This window comes from Oncorhynchus mykiss, chromosome 3 (assembly GCF_057628025.1).
Source record: "Oncorhynchus mykiss isolate SJ-2025 chromosome 3, ASM5762802v1, whole genome shotgun sequence".
In the NCBI taxonomy this organism is placed as follows: Eukaryota; Metazoa; Chordata; class Actinopteri; order Salmoniformes; family Salmonidae; genus Oncorhynchus; species Oncorhynchus mykiss.
In genome coordinates, this window is record NC_143024.1 from 76,979,404 (window position 1) to 77,001,144 (window position 21,741).

Below are 21,741 nucleotides of genomic sequence, written 5' to 3' on the forward strand. Positions count from 1 at the left end.
AAAACATCTCAAAGTGAGCAGCACCTCCAACGTTTGGTAAGGCACCTCAGTCACCTCTGACTCTGTCCAAGCACAAGTTCAACAGTGACACCTGTCGGGAAAAGTCTGTTCTGTTGCCCAGAAATTGTTTTTACTTTCCTGCGTCAGTAAGTGCACACAATTGTACAAACCGCATATGTAACAACTTTATGACATAATATTATTACATATAAATCTATTATAATATATATTTTTTAAATAACGAATTATGTGACTGAAAGTCCAATAAAGATACAGCAACCTTTCGTATCATATACCAGTGCGTTTTTACATGGCACATTTTACACAACAGCTAATTTCATAATATACTATGAAACCGCTTAGCTATTATTATCTTCTGTGTATATTATGTCTAATCGGATCACAAGGAACTGCATGTTGCACGGGTGTTCTGCACGGCCATAGTTATCTTCCGTACACAGACGGGCGGAGCGATGTGGGCAGAATCTTGTTGTAACGCAGTTCGGCATCTGCAAGGCATATGACGGATTCTGCTTCATAAACAACACACGTAAGTGCAATGAATATGCGCCTCGAATAACAAACTATTGGCATACAATACTTGTGATATTATTCCCTTGTCGTCCGTGGCGATTTTAGAATGGACATCTTGGTGGGGCAAAAAACAACATGTGGGATGCAATTCCAGCAAAGCCACTACACAACCCAAAACACTAAACAATACATTAATTGCACTATAAATGGTGACAAATGTTTCCCACAAACTGCTAGAGCCTACATAAAGCTGTCCCAACAGCAGAGACCCAAAACCTCACAACTGCTAAACCTGGCTATCAACGGAGCCTTGTCTTGCAGCGAAATAATTCATTCTCTTTTACGGCCTTTAAAAAAACCATAGCTGATATGTCTGACTTGGTTAATCCTCCTGTTGTGTTCGTTTCATGTTAATTAATTCTGTGTTCCCGGTCCAAATTGCCGCCCAATTATAGCTGATTATAAATCCATAATACTAAATATATGATCACCTAATGTTGTGTTATATATTTTTATAAACTTAAGTTCTTGTGAACATTACAAGTTTACAAGAACATTACAACTTCTGTTTGCTATTTATGGCCTGTAGGCCTCATTGACCTGAGCTCATACAACTCGTTTTTGAGTAAAAGAAACACATAATGTATGGATTATTTTGACTTTAACAAATTCTCAGATGAAACAGTGATATTTATCACAGACTACTTTGTGTCCAAGTTCAACAAGGACTCTCTCCTCTTCTCCAGTGTCATGATCAAAGATATGATCAAGAGCCTCACATACAGTATATCGTTTGGTCATTGTGTTGCCACAGAATGAATTGTGAGCAAGACCTCAAAAAAGCTTTATATACAATAGCTGCAAGAAAAGTTATATATATTGTTGAAACAATGTTGCGATTGCTTGTGAGAATGCCACAGGTGTTTCCCTGGGGGAAAGATTCTATTGGGAAAAGGTTCCCGTGGGGGTTGCCATGGAAGCCAAGAAGGGGAGTGTGTGTGTGCTCAAACACATCCATGTGGGGGCTGGGAGGAGAAGTGTGTCCATCTGATGAATGGGCATGTGCCAGAACTCAATTTTATACACTAATTGTAGTCTCACCCATCTACTGACTGGGAACACCATAGGTGTACAAAGGTTAAATGAAACACCCCAAATTTTATGAAAATCATCCAAATGTGTTTTGTGTGTTCAGATGCCCTGTGTGGACAAAGTCATGGAACCATATGACAATTAAATTAACTAAATTTTTCAGAGAGAGAACTTTAAAATCGGTCCAATTCGACTGGAACACAGCAGGAGGGTTAAACAAGTGTGGTTTCTACTGACAATTGATGTACAAACTATGGCATAAGTGGACGACAAGCAGAAAAGAGGCAATCTGTCATTTCGATTAAGACATTAATGAGCGAGCTAGGACGGACGTAGTAAATATAACTGTTCAGCACTTTTGAAATGTACAGCAACAGAATTCAGAACATGGGCCATTCTTACAGTGTTCTCCCTGTACACCAAGTCAGAACCATAGGATAAATAAAGGGGGCATGTAAACAATGAAAGCGCTTACAATTTTCAATGATTACATTTCTCTTAAACAGGTTATAGGCTACATGTGCACCACCAAGTCAGAACAGTAGGCACAATTAAGAGGGGAAAATAGACCAAATTATTAGGGTGAGGCACATGGGCTACTAAAAGCTTACTACACAACATACACTTAGTATTACTTTCTTAGCTACAGTATACATATCTCCCTGGCATATTACATCATTTATGCAGCAGCATACAAGACATTAGACTCACCTTGTTGTGCTGTGCTCACTTGAACAGGAAGGTGGCGTGGTGGTCCTTCGTGGGCAAATTTGATCAAACTTTGTCATCAATGTCTGGCATTCTCTGGATTTATGGTGCTTTCAAGACAACTGGGAACTCAGGGGGGGAAAAAAAAAAAAGGTAGAATCATAATGACGTCAGTAATGTTTAGGTTGTAGCTCTAGAAAGAGGCCCGAGTTCCGAATGTACAATTCCGAGTTGGATGAAAGTTCAAAATGTTTTTCCGAGTTTCCAATTGTCGTGAACTCACAAAAGTCAGATTTTGCCATTCAGAGTTAAGTTGTTTTGAGCGCGGCACAAATCACGCTTCATTGACAGCATGGCCAATGTTGAATGTTTATAATTTTAAAACTAGGAAAAGAGCCACTCCACCACACAGCCACTCCACTGAATAGCAGGCTAATGATTGCTTTGTAATAATTGCAGATAGCCACTGATTCCTTCCAAACCACTCATTGTTGAATTTGATATTGCCAACATTTCCAATGTTTATGTTACGAATCCCTTTTGGCCCGACAGTCTAGGGGGGGGATGGTAATGAGACGCGTAACATAACTCATGCAAATTGTAATTGTGACAAAGTAAAAGTGTGAACGTAATAACCAGGACAACTGAAATCTACCATCAAACGTCAAACTTATTTGAAAACACACGATAATGGGGGGAGCAGGAAAAGGGGCTGAGCTGGACCCAAGGAAAGAAACAATAAGTATTCAAAACACCCCTAAGCTAGACTAGCCTATTTTAACAACAGCTAACTAACCAACCAAAAATACAGTGGGTGGTCCGCCCAGTTCTAACTAGTGTATTTAACAAAGTTTACCTACGGGTAGTGTATGCCCATGGGCGACTTGTCTTGGTTTCCCCTTTTCCCACCAGCAAACAAACACCATAACCAAAAACAATACTCACAAGGGATGACAAAGTGCTATGGAGGTGCTCAAACAAAAGAGAGGTTAATACACAAAGAGAGAGTGAAACACAGAGATCTACAAACATGGCATTTACAAAGAGATTGAGCTCTAGAGCAAACAACTGATGGGGTTTTTTAAACTAAGGGAAAGGAACTGTGATAGGGTAGGAAACAGGAGGAGGTGTGTCTTCTGATTGTTGATTGGATTGGTGACTGATTGGGGAGTGATGATTTTCACCTGTGAGGGGAGAAGGAGAGAAAAGAAACACACACACACACAGGATACACACACAGGATACTTGTATCCGTAACAGTTTATGTCCAATGGCCAATGAGCCCCAATACATTTAATCTATAATTTCTCTTCATATGACAAGGATTAAAAAGGATTTGCCAGTAGATTGTCGACTTGATTCATGATGATGACAGCTAGCTAAAAATGTTAAAGTATGATGTTGACATGATCAGTCCAATCAAAGCTATTGTGCAAAAAGCTACTGTACATATAACGTGATTTGACATAATTTTATCTGTGGCCAATGACATTGAGCCTTCTTGGGTGAGCCCTTCTAATGTAACTCTATGGCATCACTCAAGGGGCTAGAATTTGAGGTCTCCCCTTAGACTTGGCAGTGACGTAGTGTCCCCATGAGTGACAGAACACTGAGCCAATGACGTCGCAATGCTCCGTATTTTCTGCTGGCTTGTCCCACCACCACAAAAAGCACTGAGCTATAGGCTGAAACACCTGCATTTTGGAGCTGCCTTACTCAAGAAAACAAAAAAAGACCATGTTTATATGCAGCGCTATTAACTCAATGATATATATATTTTTTTTTACATTGTTTGCAAACTGATATGTGACACGTTTAATGCCAAAATAACATGCAAAACAGGAAGGGCCCCCTCCCCCCAAAAACATACTAAAATGCAGGGCTCAAAAAAGGTGTGACTCTGCTCTGAATGACAAGTCGCCACTGCTTGTCGTGCTGTTTGGTGTTAAATAAATGCATTTCTTACACATAAGTATGTGGACACCTTCAAATAAGTGGATTCGGCTATTTCAGCCACACCCGTTGCTGACAGGCGTATAAAATCAAGCACACAGCCATGCAATCTCTATAGACAAACATTGGCAGCAGAATGGCCTTACTGAAGAGCTCCATGACTTTCAACGTGGCACCGTTGTAGGATGCCACCTTTCCAACAAGTCAGTTCGTCGAATTTCTGCCCTGCAAGAGCTGCCCTGGTCAACTGTAAAGTCTGTTATTGGAAAGTGGAAAAGTCTAGGAACTTCAATGGCTCAGCCGCGAAGTGGTAGGCCTCACAAGCTTGGTGGAGGAGGAATAATGGTCTGAGGCTGATTTTCATGGTTCGGGCGAAGCCCCTTAGTTCCAGTGAAGGGGAATTGTAATGCTACAGCACACAATGACAGTTTGGCGAAGGCCCTTTCCTGTTTCAGCATGACAGTGCCCCCGTGCACAAAGCGAGGTCCATACAGAAATGGTTTGTCTAGATCGGTGTGGAAGGACTTGACTGGCCCGTGTAACAATATAACTTTAGACCCTCCCCTCGCCCATACCCGGGCGCGAACCAGGGACCCTTTGCACACATCAACAACAGTCACCCACGAAGCATCGTTACCCATCGCTCCACAAAAGCCGCGGCCCTTGCAGAGCAAGGGGAAACACTACTTCAAGGTCTCAGAGCAAGTGACATCACCGACTGAAACGCTATTTAGCGCGCACCACCGCTAACTAGCTAGCTATTTCACATCCGTTACACCTGCACAGAGCCCTGACCTCAACCCCATCAAACACCTTTGGAATGAATTGGAACGCCGACTGAGCCAGATCTGATCGCCCAACATCAGTGCCCAACCTCACTAATGCTCTTGTGGCTGAATGGAATCAAGTCCCCACAGCAGTGTTGCAACATATAATGGAAAGCCTTCCCAGAAGAGTGGAGGCTGTTATAGCAGCAAAGGGGAGACCAACTCCATATTAATGGTCATGATTTTGGAATGAGATGTTCGACAAGCAGGTGTCCACATAGTTTTGGCCTCAGTCTATAAAAAAGTGGTCAGATGAAGCAGATGCTAAACTACAGGACTGTTTTGCTATCACAGACTGGAACATGTTCCGGGACTCTTCCGATGGCATTGAGGAGTACACCACATCAGTCAACCAGAAGCCATGGATTACAGGCAACATTCGCACTGAGCTAAAGGGTAGAGCTGCCGCCTTCAAGGTGCGGGACTCTAACCCGGAAGCTTACAAGAAATCCTGCAAAGAACCATCAAACAGGCAAAGCGTCAATACAGGGCTAAGATTGAATCATACTACACCGGCTCCAACGCTCGTCTTATGTGGAAGGGCTTGCAAACTATTAAAGACTACAAAGAGAAGCACAGCCGCGAGCTGACCAGTGACACGAGCCAAATCACTTCTTTGCTCGCTTCGAGGCAAGCAACACTGAGGCATGCATGAGAGTATCAGCTGTTCCGGACGACTGTGTGATCACACTCTCCGTAGCCGACGTAAGTAAGACCTTTAAACAGGTCAACATACACAAGGCTGCGGGGCCAGATGGATTACCAGGACGTGTGCTCCGGGCATGTTCTGACCAAATGGCAGGTGTCTTCACTGACATTTTCAACATGTCCCTGATTGAGTCTGTAATACCAACATGTTTCAAGCAGACCACCATATTCCCTGTGCCCAAGAACACAAAGGCAACCTGCCTAAATGACTACAGACGCGTAGCACTCACGTCCGTAGCCATGAAGCGCTTTGAAAGGTTGGTAATGGCTCACATCAACACCATTATCCCAGAAACCCTAGACCCACTCCCATTTGCACACCGCCCAAACAGATCCACAGATGATATAATCTCTATTGCACTCCACACTGCCCTTTCCCACCTGGACAAAAGGAACACTTATGTGAGAATGCTATTCATTGATTACAGCTCAGCGTTCAACACCATAGTACCCTCAAAGCTCATCACTAAGCTAAGGATCCTGGGACTAAACACCTCCCTCTGCAACTGGATCCTGGACTTCCTGACAGGCCTCCCCCAGGTTTTGAGGGTAGGTAGCAACACATCTGCCACACTGATCCTCAACACTGGAGCTCCCCAGGGGTGCGTGCTCAGTCCCCTCCTGTACTCCCTGTTCACCCACAACTGCATGTCCAGGCACGACTCCAACACCATCATTAAGTTTGCAGACGACACAACAGTGGTAGGCCTGATCACCGACAACGACGAGACAGCCTATAGAAAGGAGGTCAGAGACCTGGCCAGGTGGTGCCAGAATAACAACCTATCCCTCAACGTAACCAAGACTAAGGAGATGATTGTGGACTACAGAAAAAGGAGGACCGAGCACGCCCCCATTCTCATCGACGGGGCTGAAGTGGAGCAGGTCGAGAGCTTCAAGTTCCTTGGTGTCCACATCAACAACAAACTAGAATGGTCCAAACAAACCAAGACAGTCGTGAAGAGGGCACGACAAAGCCTATTCCCCCTAAGGAAACTAAAAAGATTTGGCATGGGTCCTGAGATCCTCAAAAGGTTCTACAGCTGCAACATCGAGAGCATGGTTGCTGGTTGCATCACTGCCTGGTACGGCAATTGCTCGGCCTCCGACCGCAAGGCTACAGAGGGTAGTGCGTACGGCCCAGTACATCACTGGGGCTAAGCTGCTTGCCATCCAGGACCTCTACACCAGGCGGTGTCAGAGGAAGGCCCTAAAAATTGTCAAAGAACCCAGCCACCTCAGTCATAGACTGTTCTCTCTTCTACCGCATGGCAAGCGGTACCGAAGTGCCAAGTCTAGGACAAAAAGGCTTCTCAACGGTTATTAGCCCCAAGCCATAAGACTCCTGAACAGGTAATCAAATGGCTACCTGGACTATTTGCATTGTGTGCCCCTCCCCCCACCCCTCTTTTTACGCTGCTGCTACTCTCTGTTTATCATATATGCATAGTCACTTTAACTATACGTTCATGTACATACTACCTCAATTGGACCGACCAACCAGTGCTCCCGCACATTGGCTAACTGGGCTATCTGCATTGTGTCCCACCCACCAACCCCTATTTTACGCTACTGCTACTCTCTGTTCATCATATATGCATAGTCACTTAAACCATATCTACATGTACATACTACCTCAATCAGTCTGACTAACCGGTGTTTGTATGTAGCCTCGCTACTTTTATAGCCTCGCTACTGTATATAGCCTGTCTTTTTACTGTTGTTTTATTTCTTTACCTACCTATTGTTCACCTAATACCTTTTTTGCACTATTGGTTAGAGCCTGTAAGTAAGCATTTCACTGTTGCATACACCTGTTGTATTCGGCGCACGTGACAAATAAACTTTGATTTGATGTTGTGTAGTTAGCAGAGGACACTACATCATTTGATATTTGGACAGGGAAAAGGGCATATGATATTTGAATGGTTGCATGATGAAAATGTAAGGCCATGCCAGAATTTAGTGGCAGTATTACAGCAGAGATGCAGGCTACAAGTAGTACTCATATATTCAATTTGTCAAATCAAATATTATTTGTCACATACACATGGTTAGCAGATGTTATTGCGAGTGTAGCATAATGTGAAATGCTCCAAGAATGATATGGCTATTTCATGTGGATATGGCTCTTGTTTGCATTATAGTGCCATAGTTGAACTTAATATAGTTACTATGAATATATGAAAAAACTATGTAATTACAATGTGTAGTATTAATAGTATGTAATAACAGTCTCAACGCCTCTTCCAGCTCTACAGGTCCAACATGCCTCTTGGCGACATGAGGACACCCCTGCTGTCCAACTCATTTGACACCCCAGAGGAATCCCTGCCCTGTGACCCGGGAAACACCACAGTAGGCATCCTAGGCTCAGGTGATTACTCCCGCTCCCTGGCTGTGCGATTAGTTGCCTGTGGTTATAGGGTAGTGGTCGGCAGCCGTGACCCAAAGCATATAGCCACCGGACAGTTTCCTGATGGGGTTCAGCTTCTCACACAGCGGGAGGCGATGGTTGGCACAGAGAAAGTTGTCTTTGCTGCTCTCTACCCTGAACACTACCACACCCTGGTGGGGTTGAGGGATGTGCTGGCTGGGAAGGTGCTGGTGGATGTGAGCAATGCCACCAAGCTTAACAGTGGAGAGCCGTCTAACGCTGAGAGGCTGGCAGAGCTGTTCCCAGAGAGCAGAGTGGTGAAGGGCTTCAATGTGGTCTCAGCCTGGGCCCTGCAGACTGGAGCTCATGACGGCAGCAGGCAGGTAAGAGAGTAATCATGTATATACTGTACATACAACTCCACACATTGTATACAGTGGCAAGAAAAAGAATGTGAACCCTTTGGAAATACCTGGATTTCTGCATAAATTGGTCATCAAATTTGATCTGATCTTCATCTAGGTAACAATAATAGACGAACACAGTCTGCTTAAACTAATAACACACAAACAATTATACATGTTCATGTCTTTATTGAACCCGCCATGTAAACATTCACAGTGCAGGGTGGGAAAAGTATTTGAACCCTTAATAACTGGTTGACCCTCCTTTGGCAGCAATAACTTCAACCAAACATTTTCTGTAGTTGCGGATCAGACCTGCAAGGTCAGGAGAAGTTTCAGTTCAGCAATATTCTTGGGATGTCTGGTGTGAACTGTTCTTTTGAGGTCATGCCACAGCATCTCAATCGGGTTGAGGTCAGGACTGACTGGGGCCACTCCAGGAGGCGTATTTTCTTCTGTTGAAGCCATTCTGTTGTTGATTTACGTCTGTGTTTTGGGTCGTTGTCCAGTTGCATCACCCAACTTCTGTTGAGCTTCAATTGGCAGACGGATAGCCTAACATTCTCCTGCAAAATGTCTTGATAAACTTGGGAATTCATTTTTCCGTTGATGATATCAAGCTCTCCAGGCCCTCAGGCAGCAAAGCAGACCCAAACCATGATGCTCCCTCCACCGTACTTTACAGTTGGTATGAGTTTTGATGTTGGTGTGCTCTGCTTTTTTTCTCCACACATAGTATTGTGTGTTCCTTCCAAACAACTCAACTGTAGTTTCATCTATCCACAGAATATTTTGCAAGTAGCTCGCTGGAACATCCAGGTGTTCTTTTGCAAACTTCAGATGTGCTGACACTCTAGGATTATTTTTAACCTCATTGAGAATTCTGCGCTGTGCTCTTGCAGTCATCTTTGCAGGACGGCCACTCCTAGGGAGAGTAGCTACAGTGCTGAGCTTTCTCCATTTACAGACAATTTGTCTTACCGTGGACTGATGAACATCACGGCTTTGAGAGATACTTTTGTAACCCTTTCCAGTTTTATGCAAGTCTTCTGAGATCTGTTTTGTTCGAGGCATGGTTCACATCAGGCAATGCTTTTTGTGAGTGTTTTTTTATAGGGCAAGGCAGCTCTAACAACATCTCCAATCTCGTCTCATTGGTTGGACTCCAGGTTAGCTGACTCCTGACTCCAATTAGCTTTTGGAGAAGTCATTAGCCTAGGGGTTCACATACTTTTTCCAACCTACACTGTGAAAGTTTAAAATATGTATTCAATATAGACAAGAAAAATACAATAATATGTGTGTTATTAGTTGAAGCACACTATGTTTATCTATTGTTGTGATGAAGATCAGATAAAATGTGATGACCAATTTATGCAGAAATCCAGGTAATTCCACAGGGTTCACATACTTTTTATTGCCACTGTATGTAGTTATAGACTTAGCACACCGACAGGCACTCACCCACACAATGTGAGCCTCAATTTATCCTAATCAGTCCTCTCCCCCCTGCCCCTCCCAGGTCCTGATCAGCAGTGACTGTCCTGAGGCCAAGAGAACTGTGATCCAGCTGGCTCGCTGTATGAGTTTCCTGGCGGTGGACATGGGAGGCCTTGCTAGCTCTAGGCACGTTGAGGACGCCCCCCTGCGCCTCTTCCCATCCTGGGGCGGCCCCCTAATGGTCACCTTCCTCCTCATCCTTTTCTTCTACGGCTACAACTTCCTGCGTGGTGTTCTCATGCCCTATCTGTCCCGGGGGCAAAACAACTTCTACCAGCTACCCCTGGAGACGATGAACGAGACGCTGCCAGCAGTGGCCCTGGTGATCCTGGCGCTAGTCTACCTCCCGGGACTGTGGGCTGCCGCACTGCAGCTGGTCCGGGGAACAAAGTACAGCCACTTCCCCGGCTGGCTAGACCACTGGATGGGGAGACGCAAACAGCTAGGCCTGCTGAGCTTCCTATGTGCCGGGCTGCATGCGGTCTACAGTATGTGTCTGACCCTGCGCAAGGCTTCCCAATACAGGCTGCTGGATGCAGCGTACAGACAGGTGAGTGGTTGGAGTCAGTTGAACAGGTTGAACTCATAGTCAGTTGAACAGGTTGAACTCATAGCTAGTTGAACATCTATAATCCATCAGTAGGGGACTATCCAAATAAAATGTTACCAACCGTGGTTGGTGATGTCACTGCTGTGGAGCAGTAGGCCGGGGCTGCATTTTGAACTCTCTATGAGTGTGAACTAGACGTGACAGAGTGTGGCTGAGGCCTAATTAACAGACTGACTCCGTTAAGAGCTGATTCTTGGGGGCAGGATGCTCTCACGCATCCAGCTCTCCCATAGAGCGTTGTTCACAAGTGGGAGAAGGCAGTGCGCGCTCATTAGTTGATCCACAGATTAAGTGTTCCTCTCACACTTTTCTCACAGTTTCCCAGTGTTTTAATGCTTTTAACTGCATCCGTGAATCATTTGGTTTTCCACTAACCGGTCTTTGTGCCCTTTCAGGTGAAGGCGGGAGTGGAGCATTCCTGGGAGGAGCCTCAGGTGTGGAGATCAGACTTTTATCTGTCCTCTGGCATTCTGGGACTTGGTGTTCTGACTCTTCTGGCCATCACATCTCTACCCTCGGTGGGTAACGCTCTCAGTTGGAGAGAGTTCACGTTTGTACAGGTGAGTAGCTAACAGCACGATACTTGACACTTTTGTACAGGTGAGTAGCTAACAGCACGATACTTGACACTTTTGTACAGGTGAGTAGCTAACAGCACGATACTTGACACTTTTGTACAGGTGAGTAGCTAACAGCACGATACTTGACACTTTTGTACAGGTGAGTAGCTAACAGCACGATACTTGACACTTTTGTACAGGTGAGTAGCTAACAGCACGATACTTGACACGTTTGTATGCACCTGTAGTTTATTGCAACATTTTGAGCGGTTTTCTATCATCTGTCTCCAGTCAGGGTTGGGGTACGCTGCCTTGACTCTCTCCATCATGCACACCCTCTTCTTCAGCTGGGACTTTGCTTTCTTCTCATTTGCTTACCCTTACTACATGCCTCCCACATACCTGCTGGCACTGATCCTGCCCTGTCTGGTCCTGGTGGGTCGGCTCTTCCTGGCACTGCCCTGCCTGGCGTTCAGACTGGCAAAGATACGTCGAGGCTGGGAGAGTCCATGCCACCACCCTCCTCAGACCCAAGAGGACACAGCCAATGGCGTGCTGCCCAGGGACTTAAGTGGTGATGTGTGACGGTCCAATCAAGTAGAGACTCAGTGCAAATCCATTTTCTAGCTCTGATGAAAGGGATGGTTCGTTGTACATATTTTGTCTGACACACACTATGGCACTTTTTAATGCAACTTCATTTTAAAATCCAAATAAGAAACAAACTCAAGAAAAGTGTTACTATTTTTCTAGAAACTGAAATACTGAAAGGTTACCTCAAGTTCAATATGGAACTACCTTCTGTTATGATAAATGATGTACGCTCTTTGTTTAACTGGGTTAAGAAACATGAACATATATGTATCACTTTCACTGAGTATCATAGCAAGACATTTCATATTTGACTAGACCTCTAAGCTTCTCTTGGGTAAAGTGAAGAGACCACTTTCTGGTCAATTTCAGCATGTTCAAATCTCCAAACCCACTATTTGACAAGATTTACCAACCAGAAGTGCCAGAATTGAGCCTCAACTGAGAAGCTGCACTTGACCCTGAAATAGGAAAAACATTTATTGACAGAAGTCTGTATAAGGATTAGTGTTAGAGACCTAGTTAATACAGTCAGTCTTTGTTATTCAGCTGTGTGTTACTGCGCTGTCGCTTCCAGACAGACAGTCTGTGTGCAGTGTTGTGGAATATCTTGAGTCAAATATTTGCACAGATACCGGAACTTGTGAATTCAATTTAGACTTTATTACAAACGTAACAGAGCCGAGCCCTTCCATGGAAAATACTAAATTCTCTAATCACAGAGTTCTGACTTTATAGTTTTTCCCGTCTTTACATTGCACATATAGTCAGTCACTCCTTGTATGTACATGAACAACTCCTATTGGCCTTATAGTTCTCCCATCTTTGCATTACGTATAGAATCCCCTCCCTCTATACGAAAATAACTCCTCTTGACATTTCTCCACCATTATCTTTCCATCTCAGTTCTTGCTTGTTAACGCCCACATCTGACAGCTGAATAGGTTATAATGGTAGCAGGCCCTGTTCATTTTTGTTCCATTCGTTATATAGCCACTCTGTCTTAGCACTTCAAAGTGGACAGTCTAAACACTGCCTGCTAATATTGGAGTCATGAGTTTTGCATTAGTTTCGCTACCACAGCAGCTCCAGTCCTAACAACATCATTATGTAAGGAGACTGGACACATCAGTCACAAAACACACTACTGTCAACCTGGGAAATGAACAATTAACTGAAGGAAAGTGTCTTCAGCGCACACATAAGGTGTGATATACACTCACCAGCAAGTTTATTAGGTACACCACCCAGTTTATGAAAATGGAGATGGCATTGAGCCAGTCAGTTACAGTTCGATTGAATGTTAAAATGGGCAACTGAGTGTGGTATGATCGTCTGGGCCAGGTGCGCCGGATCCAATATCTAAAAAACAGCCTCACTCCTGGGATTTTCACATACAATGTCTAGGGTTTACCGAGAATGATGCGACAAACCAAACATACCCAGTCAGCGGCATTCCTGTGGGCGAAAACAGCTCGTTGATGAGAGGTTGAAGGAAAATGTCAAGAATCGTGCACAGGCAGACCAAAAACAGACAAATAACAGTGCAGTACAAGTGGTGTGCAGAAAGGTATTGTGGAACGCACAATTCATCGATCCTTGTCCATACTGGGTTCCACTCCGATCAGCTAAAAAGAAGATGCTCCATTGGGCACGCAATCACCAACACTGGACAATTGAGTGGAAAAACATCACCTGGTCTGACAAATCCCAGTTCCTGTTGAGTCAGAACTTGGCATTAAGCAGCATGAGTCTATGGACCCATCTTGCCTGGTACAGTGTATAGCTGTGATAAAGGGCCTTTTTGTGATTCATTTGTGTGTGTGTGTGTGTGTAATGCAGTACCGTATTTACTTGTAAAAACTAGAATGAGCAAAGCCAGTGGTTTCTCCTTGGGTAAGAATACATTTATTTTTCCTATTGAATATTAAAGCTTATGTGCCATATTTGGACCCATTTCAGCAAGGGGGAAAATACTTCACTGTACTTATGCAATAAAGCTTTTTAGATGACTCATTTCAAACCAGTGATTTAATTTGGAATAATGTTTACAGTAATAAAACAGGTCTTACAGGAAACTAATAAGTACAAAGAAAATCCATGTACAACCAATCATATTCAACACCACCAAATAAATGGAAAGTGCATTTCAGTGGAGATGTATAAAAGAGGCAAAAACATGTTATATATATGTATATATATATATGGCATGTTAAATTAAAATACTCAAACTTAGGTCTGAAGGCACATGTCATCCCCCCCCCCCCCACCAATCTTCCATTCATGTGTATCCTCCATGTCAGATCAGAATCCCCTCTTCTGTGGTGAAGTGGGGGATGAAGGCCCTTACCACCAGGCCGGTTGGGGGTTGGCTTTAAAGAGCTTATAATCCTCTTTCCTGAAGAAGGCCAATTCTGTTTCATTTGCTGAAACAAAAAAACAGGAATAAAATAAGACCCTTCACTTTGACAATATTTAATTACCAGGATGTTGCCTGAATGCAGTTCCAACTCAAAATACACACACAAACGGTCTGAATACTTATGTAAATAAGGTATATTTTTAAAACACTTGCAAAAAAAATAAGTCAAGGGGTCTGAATACTTTCCGAATACACATACAGTACCAGTCAAAAGTTTGGACACCTACTCATTCCAGGGTTTTTTTTACTATATTTTAGAATAATAGTGAAGACATCAAAACTGAGAACACATGGAATCATGTAGTAACCAAACAACAAAAAAAAGTGTTAAACAAATCCAAATATTTTATATTTGAGATTCTTCAAAGTAGCCACCCTTTGCATTCTCTCAACCAGCTTCATGAGGGAAGGGGACTATTCCTAGAGCTCCCCGCCCAGCCAAACTGAGCAATTCGGGGAGAAGGGCCTTGGTTAGAGAGGTGACCAAGAACACGATGGTCACTGACAGAGCTATAGTTCCTCTGTGGATAATCTTGTTTCTCATGGTCTAAGAGTCCTCCAGGTGCCTTTTGGCAAACTCCAAGCAGGCTGTCATGTGCCTTTTACTGAGGAGTGGCTTCCGTCTCACCACTGTACCATAAAGGTCTGATTGGTGGAGTGCTGCAGAGATGGTTGTCCTTCTGGAAGGTTCTTATATCTCCACAGAGGAACTCTGGAGCTCAGTCAGAGTGACCATGGGGTTCTTGGTCACCTCCCTAACCAAGGCCCTTCTCCCCCGATTGCTCAGTTTGGCCAGGCGGCGAGCTCTAGGAATAGTCTTGGTGGTTCCAAACTGCTGCAGAAATGTTTTGGTACCCTTCCTCAGTTCTGTGCCTCGACACAAACTTGTCTCAGAGCTCTAAGGACAATTGCTTCAACCTCATGGCTCAGATTTTATTTTTATTATTCCATTTTAGAATAAGGCTGTAATATAACAAAATGTGGAAATAGTCAAGGGGTCTGAATAATTTCCAACGGCACTGTATAGTCTTTTTATAATGTAGACGTATAGCGGTTTGCCCCAGGAAGACCCCATCTAACCCCCCCCCCCCCCCCGTAACTCTTCCCCTGTGTACAAAAACAAGATGACTATACCAATGCCCGCATCTCTTAGGGTTAGTCCATCTTGCAGAATAAGCTTGTCATCATCCTCCAAACTCATCACCAACTCATTCGTCTGCAAACAGGACATTTATCATTTTGATTGGCTTTGTAAAACACAATTATTTAGAATAGACAATGGGAGAGATTCAACAAGTGTATATGTCAGGTGTCAAGGAGAATACCTTTGCTCCATGTGCCTGGTGGATGATCTTCATTGTGTCTTCAAATGATACATTATGTAGAAGTTAAGACGTATCAATATACTGCATGTATCAAGAATGCATGCCAAATGGGTCCAACAATGTTTAGTGAAGGATAACCTTGAAATGTTGCGGGCATCATTCTCAGAACATAATCGACTCCTAAACCCTACCATCAATATTAAATGTCTATGGCACAGGTGTCAAATTCATTCCACAGAGGGCTGTGTGTCTGCAGGTTTTCACTCCTCCCTTGATTGATGCATTAAGGTCACTGGAACTCTCCACACCTGGTTGTCTCTGGCTTAATTGAAAGGAAAAACCTGCAGACACCAGACTCTCCATGGAATGAGTTTGACACCCCTGGTCTAGGGGCTGCACCATACGGGGCAATGCCAATGGTAGGGTAGTCGATAACTCAAATCCACGACTGGACTGGAGCCCCAACGTCACAAAATTAAGTTATAAAAATTGATTTCAGCACCCAAAGAATAGCCAGCAATTACAAATTACATTGTTCTTTGTAATTGCGTGCTATTCTTTTGATGCTGAAATAAGTCATTTTTTTTATTAAAAACTTAATTGTATGTAACGTCGGAGCTCCAGTCTGCCCACACTAATCATAGCTATTTGGAAGTAAGCAGCAGAAGCCACTACTAAAAATGCAGCCATAACTTACCGTAGCCAAAATTCTTGAATGGGGGTGGTAAACCGGCTCTCATGCTAACTTCTAAAAGGGACAAATCAACATGTATGGAATCAGAAAGGCAGATGATGGAATGTTGAGTAATATTTTTCATAATGTCGGGCGTTCACTCACGGCAATTCAAGAGGCAATTCAAGAGGGTGGTAGAGGTTGGCTCTCGAAATAAATGTAAACGTAATTTTCTTTGCCCTATGTCATAAATGACAACTAATCAGACTTTTCTACAATATTATAACTTTAATATACTTGTACTTGATAGTGTTGAAATAAGAACGTTAATTTGCTGTAACCATTGCTAGTTTAGACTGCACCGCTCTTGGATGCATCTCATATTTGGTGTTATGAGGTGATCCTTGACTTTCATTGCCTGTAACCGCAATCAATCTACGTTGAGAGGAGCCGCTTCTATGGCATTTTAATTGGAAATAACACACATACACACATTTTAAAAGCGTATTTTATTTAGAAAAATGCCATGTTTTCAGCCACTAGCCGGTCAGTTGAGGTTCGAAGTTAGCCGCGGAGCAGCGCCACGGAGTTATATTGAGCAGTTACCACTTTTTGATCATGCATCGAATGACATTCCATTCACTCTAAACATGCTAAATTCTCAGAGTAAATCGTCGGTAACTTTTGAACCATATATGGTAGAGACATGGTGTTTGGCCTATTATTTTTCTGACTGAATGTTCTAGTGCATTCACATATTTATATAAACCTTGAATTAATCATGTTATGGGTGAACACCCTACATAATGTTTAGCTAGCTACCAAAAAGATAAATCATACTTACCATTTTTCACAAACTGGATAAATTCCTGGACCGTTTGATCTAAATTCACGCCACTAAATACAACTGGCTTGAAATTTCGGTGCTCAAAAGACCTTACCAAGCGAACAGTTAGGACTGCCTCGCTGGACATGCTGTAGCTGGCAAGCTAACGTTAGGTGACTGTTTACTTCTAGCTAGCAAAGCAAATGTCTCTTTACAGTGAAATGTCGACACTGCAGCCCTTTAAGCATATATTGATGCTCATACTAATTTAGAACCCGAGCCGAACCTTTATTGCTAGATACTGGTAAAGATTTGTCTGTTCTTAATAAAGTTTCAACAAATAAACACGCGCTTCCGGGATGACGGCCCTTCCGCAAGAGAAGAGCAAACGAATTTGTGCTCAAAATGATCAGACTCGATGTGATGATATGTCTATAATTTCAATATATATATTTGTTCACATAACCTCTGATTAAAGCTACGGTTGTGTAAAATATTTAAATATGTTCTTGATAAATCTGAATACATATTTTACTTGCCAGTAAATCGTTTTTGTCTTATGTTTTGTGTCATACTATTCAAATAGTTAAAAGATCTGAATATACTTAGTTTTCTTTATGTCCACTCTATTATAGGGACCCGAAGGACTACTTAAATCGTCTGTTAATTAGATACAATGCTTTTTCGTTAATGCAGTTCATTATATTTTACTTCTTGTGAAAACTTTATACAAAAAGTACATCTTCATCTGGTACTTATTAAGAGCAACCACGTGGTGTGTACGACATCATCCTAAACCTGCAGCTGCTAGGTTACATTCCTGGCCAACCTGACAACAACAATTCATCCCTGGTCTATCTAACGTTCCATCGTGACTGTTATGAGACTCAATAGACAAGGAATGTTCAAATGCTATGGCAGCACCTGCTTGCCAAAAGCACATAATATGGCATATGATATAAGGCTGCCTGAGGGGGAAAGGGAAATAAAGGGGAGGAGTAGAACCAAAAATATATCTGATTGGCTTTGATAGCGGGTAATACACGGACAAAGGGCATACCAGTTTGTAATATAGGCCAACGTGGCAGACACCATAGTAGAGATAAATATTTCATTATGTGGCAGACACGCACATCCCCATTCCCTACTTTAGTGGGACCACTCGTAACAATGAATTGAGAGCTTTGATTGGTTATCTTTACTCACCCCAACCAACTGAGATGTTGCGTGAAGTGCCACTCATTGAATCTACCAATGGAATTGAGGGGGCGGTATAGCCTCAAGCAGTAACGAAAAGCGGGCATGAACAGTCTACCACAGAGTTTCTAAACCCAGAGGACCAACATCAGGATACTTCCGGGAACGCTTCGCGAAGCAAACTCGACAGACCAGACCGGGTTCTGTAAGGTCAATGAGATAAGTGAAACATTCTTCCTTAGTTGTTCATTTTCCCCTATTTCTAAAAGGCACAACCTAGATTCTAGCCAATGTCTTAAGTAGCTGAACATGTTATTACTCCAACCTCGTGAATGTGACAATCTGACACGTTTTATTTTTATATACAAACAAAAAAGTAAAAATTAAACACAAATAAACAGAAATGCAACATAACCACCATACTTGATACACAACACTATATGGCCACACCTGTCCACGAACACACACAAATACACAGTAGCTTCCACTTACAATACACAAACATACTGTACATTAAATTCCCCTCACATAGAAATGTCATACTCCTCAAGATGGTCAAAATAAGGCTTCCAGACTTTATCGAACACATCCATTCTCTGCACAACCTTATAAAACACTGAATCTAGTGGAATGTAACTACAACTCAGGAGGCTGCTGAGGGGAGGACATCTCATAATAATGTCTGGATACCATTTCCCCGATTCTACTCCAGCCATTACCACAAGCCTGTCCTCCCCAATTAAGGTGCCACCAACCTCCTGTGAACTACATAGTTCAGCCCTCCAATATTGATGTCCACTCACATGCCCTCATAGTGCGGGAGTTCAGAGCCATGCCAATAAAGGTGACCTTTTGGCTTGGTGTGAAGTTACTCTTCATGGTTCACGGTAAGACCCAGTGCGGTCAGCGCTGTGCTCTCGGCTGCACACTCACAAGAGGGGGCGCAGATAAGCCCGTCGTCGAGGTAAGGAAGGATCTTGATCCCCTGTAAGTGGAGAGAGCTCAGGGCTGCGCTCACGCTTCTTGTGAAGACACGAGGAGCCTAGGGAGAGGCCGAAGGGTAATACCATGAACTGGTATGCCTGGCCTTGGAAGGCAAACCGCAGAAAATGCTGCATCTCTGTCTGGGGCTGGCAAGCACCTGAGTTAGGCTGGTGTTAGGGCCAAGGGCGTGTATAGGGCTGGGCCGAATGAGAGCGGCCAGGTTCACCCGTGTCAGGCCTCCCTATGACATGACTCTGTGATGGCTGGTTTTTGGGCTGTGGGATCCATAGCAGTGTAGCCTGACTCAGCTGTGTTTGATGGCCCGTTCATCCACAGGGCCAAAAAGCAGTCCGGGGACCACTGGTAGCTTTCTCAGCATCTGTCTGGAGTCACCGGACATTGGGGCTTTGGCGAGCCAGACCTGATAACGATAACTACGGTGGACATCCGTCTGCCTAGCTCTCTGGTTATAACGCAAACGCTTGAAGAGATGCGTCTTTCAGGTTTCAGAGGTCGAGGTCTGCATGCCGGCTGGATAATTCTGTTCTAAGGGTTATCAAGCTCTAGCCTAGCTAAGGCCGCACACAGGACAGCACATAGTGAGGCAGAGCTTTCCTCTGACTCTGTGTGATCAGAGCCTCGGAATGACTCCTCTGACCCATATTTAGCGTTGAAAATGAATGGGTCCACAACACTGGTTGGCACCTCCTTCACCATGTTGGGCGTGTCATCATCCTGGTCACTAATGTGCCGGTTGGATGCCCGAGTGAAGAGCAGTTCATCATCACGGCTATCTGAGTCCTATGTTGCGTCCCATACGCTCGAGGGAGTGCTAGAGGGCCCTGACTAGGGGGCTTGAAGGAACGCAAAATAGTTTTATGCTGCCTTATCTCAGAGGATAAGGAATCAACCTTTCTAGTGAGGCTCTCAACTTTTTCACAAGGGGGCCAGCATGGGTTTTGTGGGCTTTCCCTCTTTTGGTGGCCCTGGATGGATCCTGGTGAACAACGCCGGATGCTGGTAAATTATCGGTGAAAACCAGGCCCTCAACTCTGGCTAGCTGCCCTTCCCTCACTTTCATAAGGCAGGATGGCGCAGTTAATGCAAGTCTCAGAAAGGGCCTCACGCAGCTGGCCAACACCTAGGCAGGCGGGGCACAGGTCATGACCATCTACTACTTGTAATTCAGCTCCACAAGAGGAGCAGCCATGCATGGCCAGCATCATGGAGATATGGTGTTCTCTCAGCTCAGAATGTAAAAGACTAATTATTTTACAAATAAATATTTCTTATGCAATATACAAATTAATCAAATTAACTCATCTAATACTAACCGGTGACTGTATTACAACACCTACCATAATACACAGTAAAGGTAGAGAGCTACAATAATATGGCGGGAGTTGTACAGCCCCGCAAAATAATTTTGGGTGAGCCTAGCTCCAACCACAGGGCTGGAGCAGGAAAGATATAATATGTTTAAACGTAGGCTTATTTATGTGAAACACGCACATATGGCCGTTGATTAGTAAGCCAAGCTGACAACACACAGTGGCAGCTAGGTTGAGTTGGTAAACTAGCTACAGTTGAAGTGGGAAGTTTACATACACTTAGGTTGGAGTCATTAAAACCAGTTTTTCAACCACTCCACAAATTTCTTGTTAACAAACTATAGTTTTGACAAGGCAGTATATTCATCTACTTTGTGCATGACACAAGTAATTTTTCCAACAATTGTTTACAGACAGATTATTTAATTTATAATTCACTGCATCACAATTCCAGTGGGTCAGAAGTTTACATATACTAAGTTGACTGTGCCTTTAAACAGCTTGGAAAATTCTAGAAAATTATGTCATGGCTTTAGAAGCTTCTGATAGGCTAATTGACATCATCATCAATTGGAGGTGTATCTGTGGATGTATTTCAAGGCCTACCTTCAAACTCAGTGCCTCTTTGCTTGACATCATGGGAAAATCAAAATATATCAGCCAAGACCTCAGAAAAAAACATTGTAGACCTCCACAAGTCTGGTTCATCCTTGGGAGAAATTTCCAAATGCCTGTAGGTACCACGTTCATCTGTACAAACAATAGTACTGAAGTATAAACACCATGGGACCACACAGCCGTCATACCTCTCTGGAAGGAGAAGTGTTCTGTCTCCTAGAGATGAACGTACTTTGGTGAAAAAAACACCTTGTGAAGTTGCTGTAATAAACCGGTACAAAAGAATCATAAAACACGGGATGAAATGTTAAAAACTGTCCATTGTGCCAATAGATGGTATGCACTCACATGAGATTTGCCGTGATGTTGACAGAGTGGCATGGGAGGTTTATTTCTTAGACTGGGTTAAGATGTCAATTTTGGGACACATCCTCAGTAGTGTGCCTTCAAATCAGTGGGTGTTTTGGCCTTTAATCACTACACCCTCACCAAAGGTGGCCA

General features: G+C 43.5%; 2 protein-coding genes across 3 annotated transcripts; one reads left to right on the top strand and one right to left on the bottom strand.

The window, feature by feature from the left end:
* Positions 1 to 272: 272 nt before the first annotated feature.
* Positions 273 to 13,887, top strand: steap3 (STEAP family member 3, metalloreductase). Of its 2 annotated transcripts, none has more exons than XM_090230174.1 (5): positions 273 to 550; positions 8,076 to 8,582; positions 10,126 to 10,653; positions 11,109 to 11,273; positions 11,565 to 13,887. In XM_090230174.1, the coding sequence occupies exons 2-5, from the start codon at positions 8,091 to 8,093 to the stop codon at positions 11,856 to 11,858; spliced, it is 1,479 nt and encodes a 492-aa protein (XP_090086300.1). In that variant the 5' UTR covers positions 273 to 550; positions 8,076 to 8,090; the 3' UTR covers positions 11,859 to 13,887. The 2 variants fall into 2 exon arrangements, with proteins under 2 accessions (XP_090086300.1, XP_090086301.1); XM_090230175.1 differs by having other exon boundaries at positions 11,750 to 13,887.
* c3h2orf76 (chromosome 3 C2orf76 homolog) lies at positions 13,878 to 17,990 on the bottom strand. The gene is made up of 5 exons (XM_021597684.3): positions 17,129 to 17,990; positions 16,309 to 16,359; positions 15,612 to 15,649; positions 15,421 to 15,502; positions 13,878 to 14,290 (listed from the first exon to the last, which is right to left on the bottom strand). Exons 1-5 carry the CDS (start codon positions 17,256 to 17,258, stop codon positions 14,211 to 14,213), a joined length of 381 nt encoding a protein of 126 aa, XP_021453359.1. The 5' UTR covers positions 17,259 to 17,990; the 3' UTR covers positions 13,878 to 14,210.
* Positions 17,991 to 21,741: the final 3,751 nt, after the last annotated feature.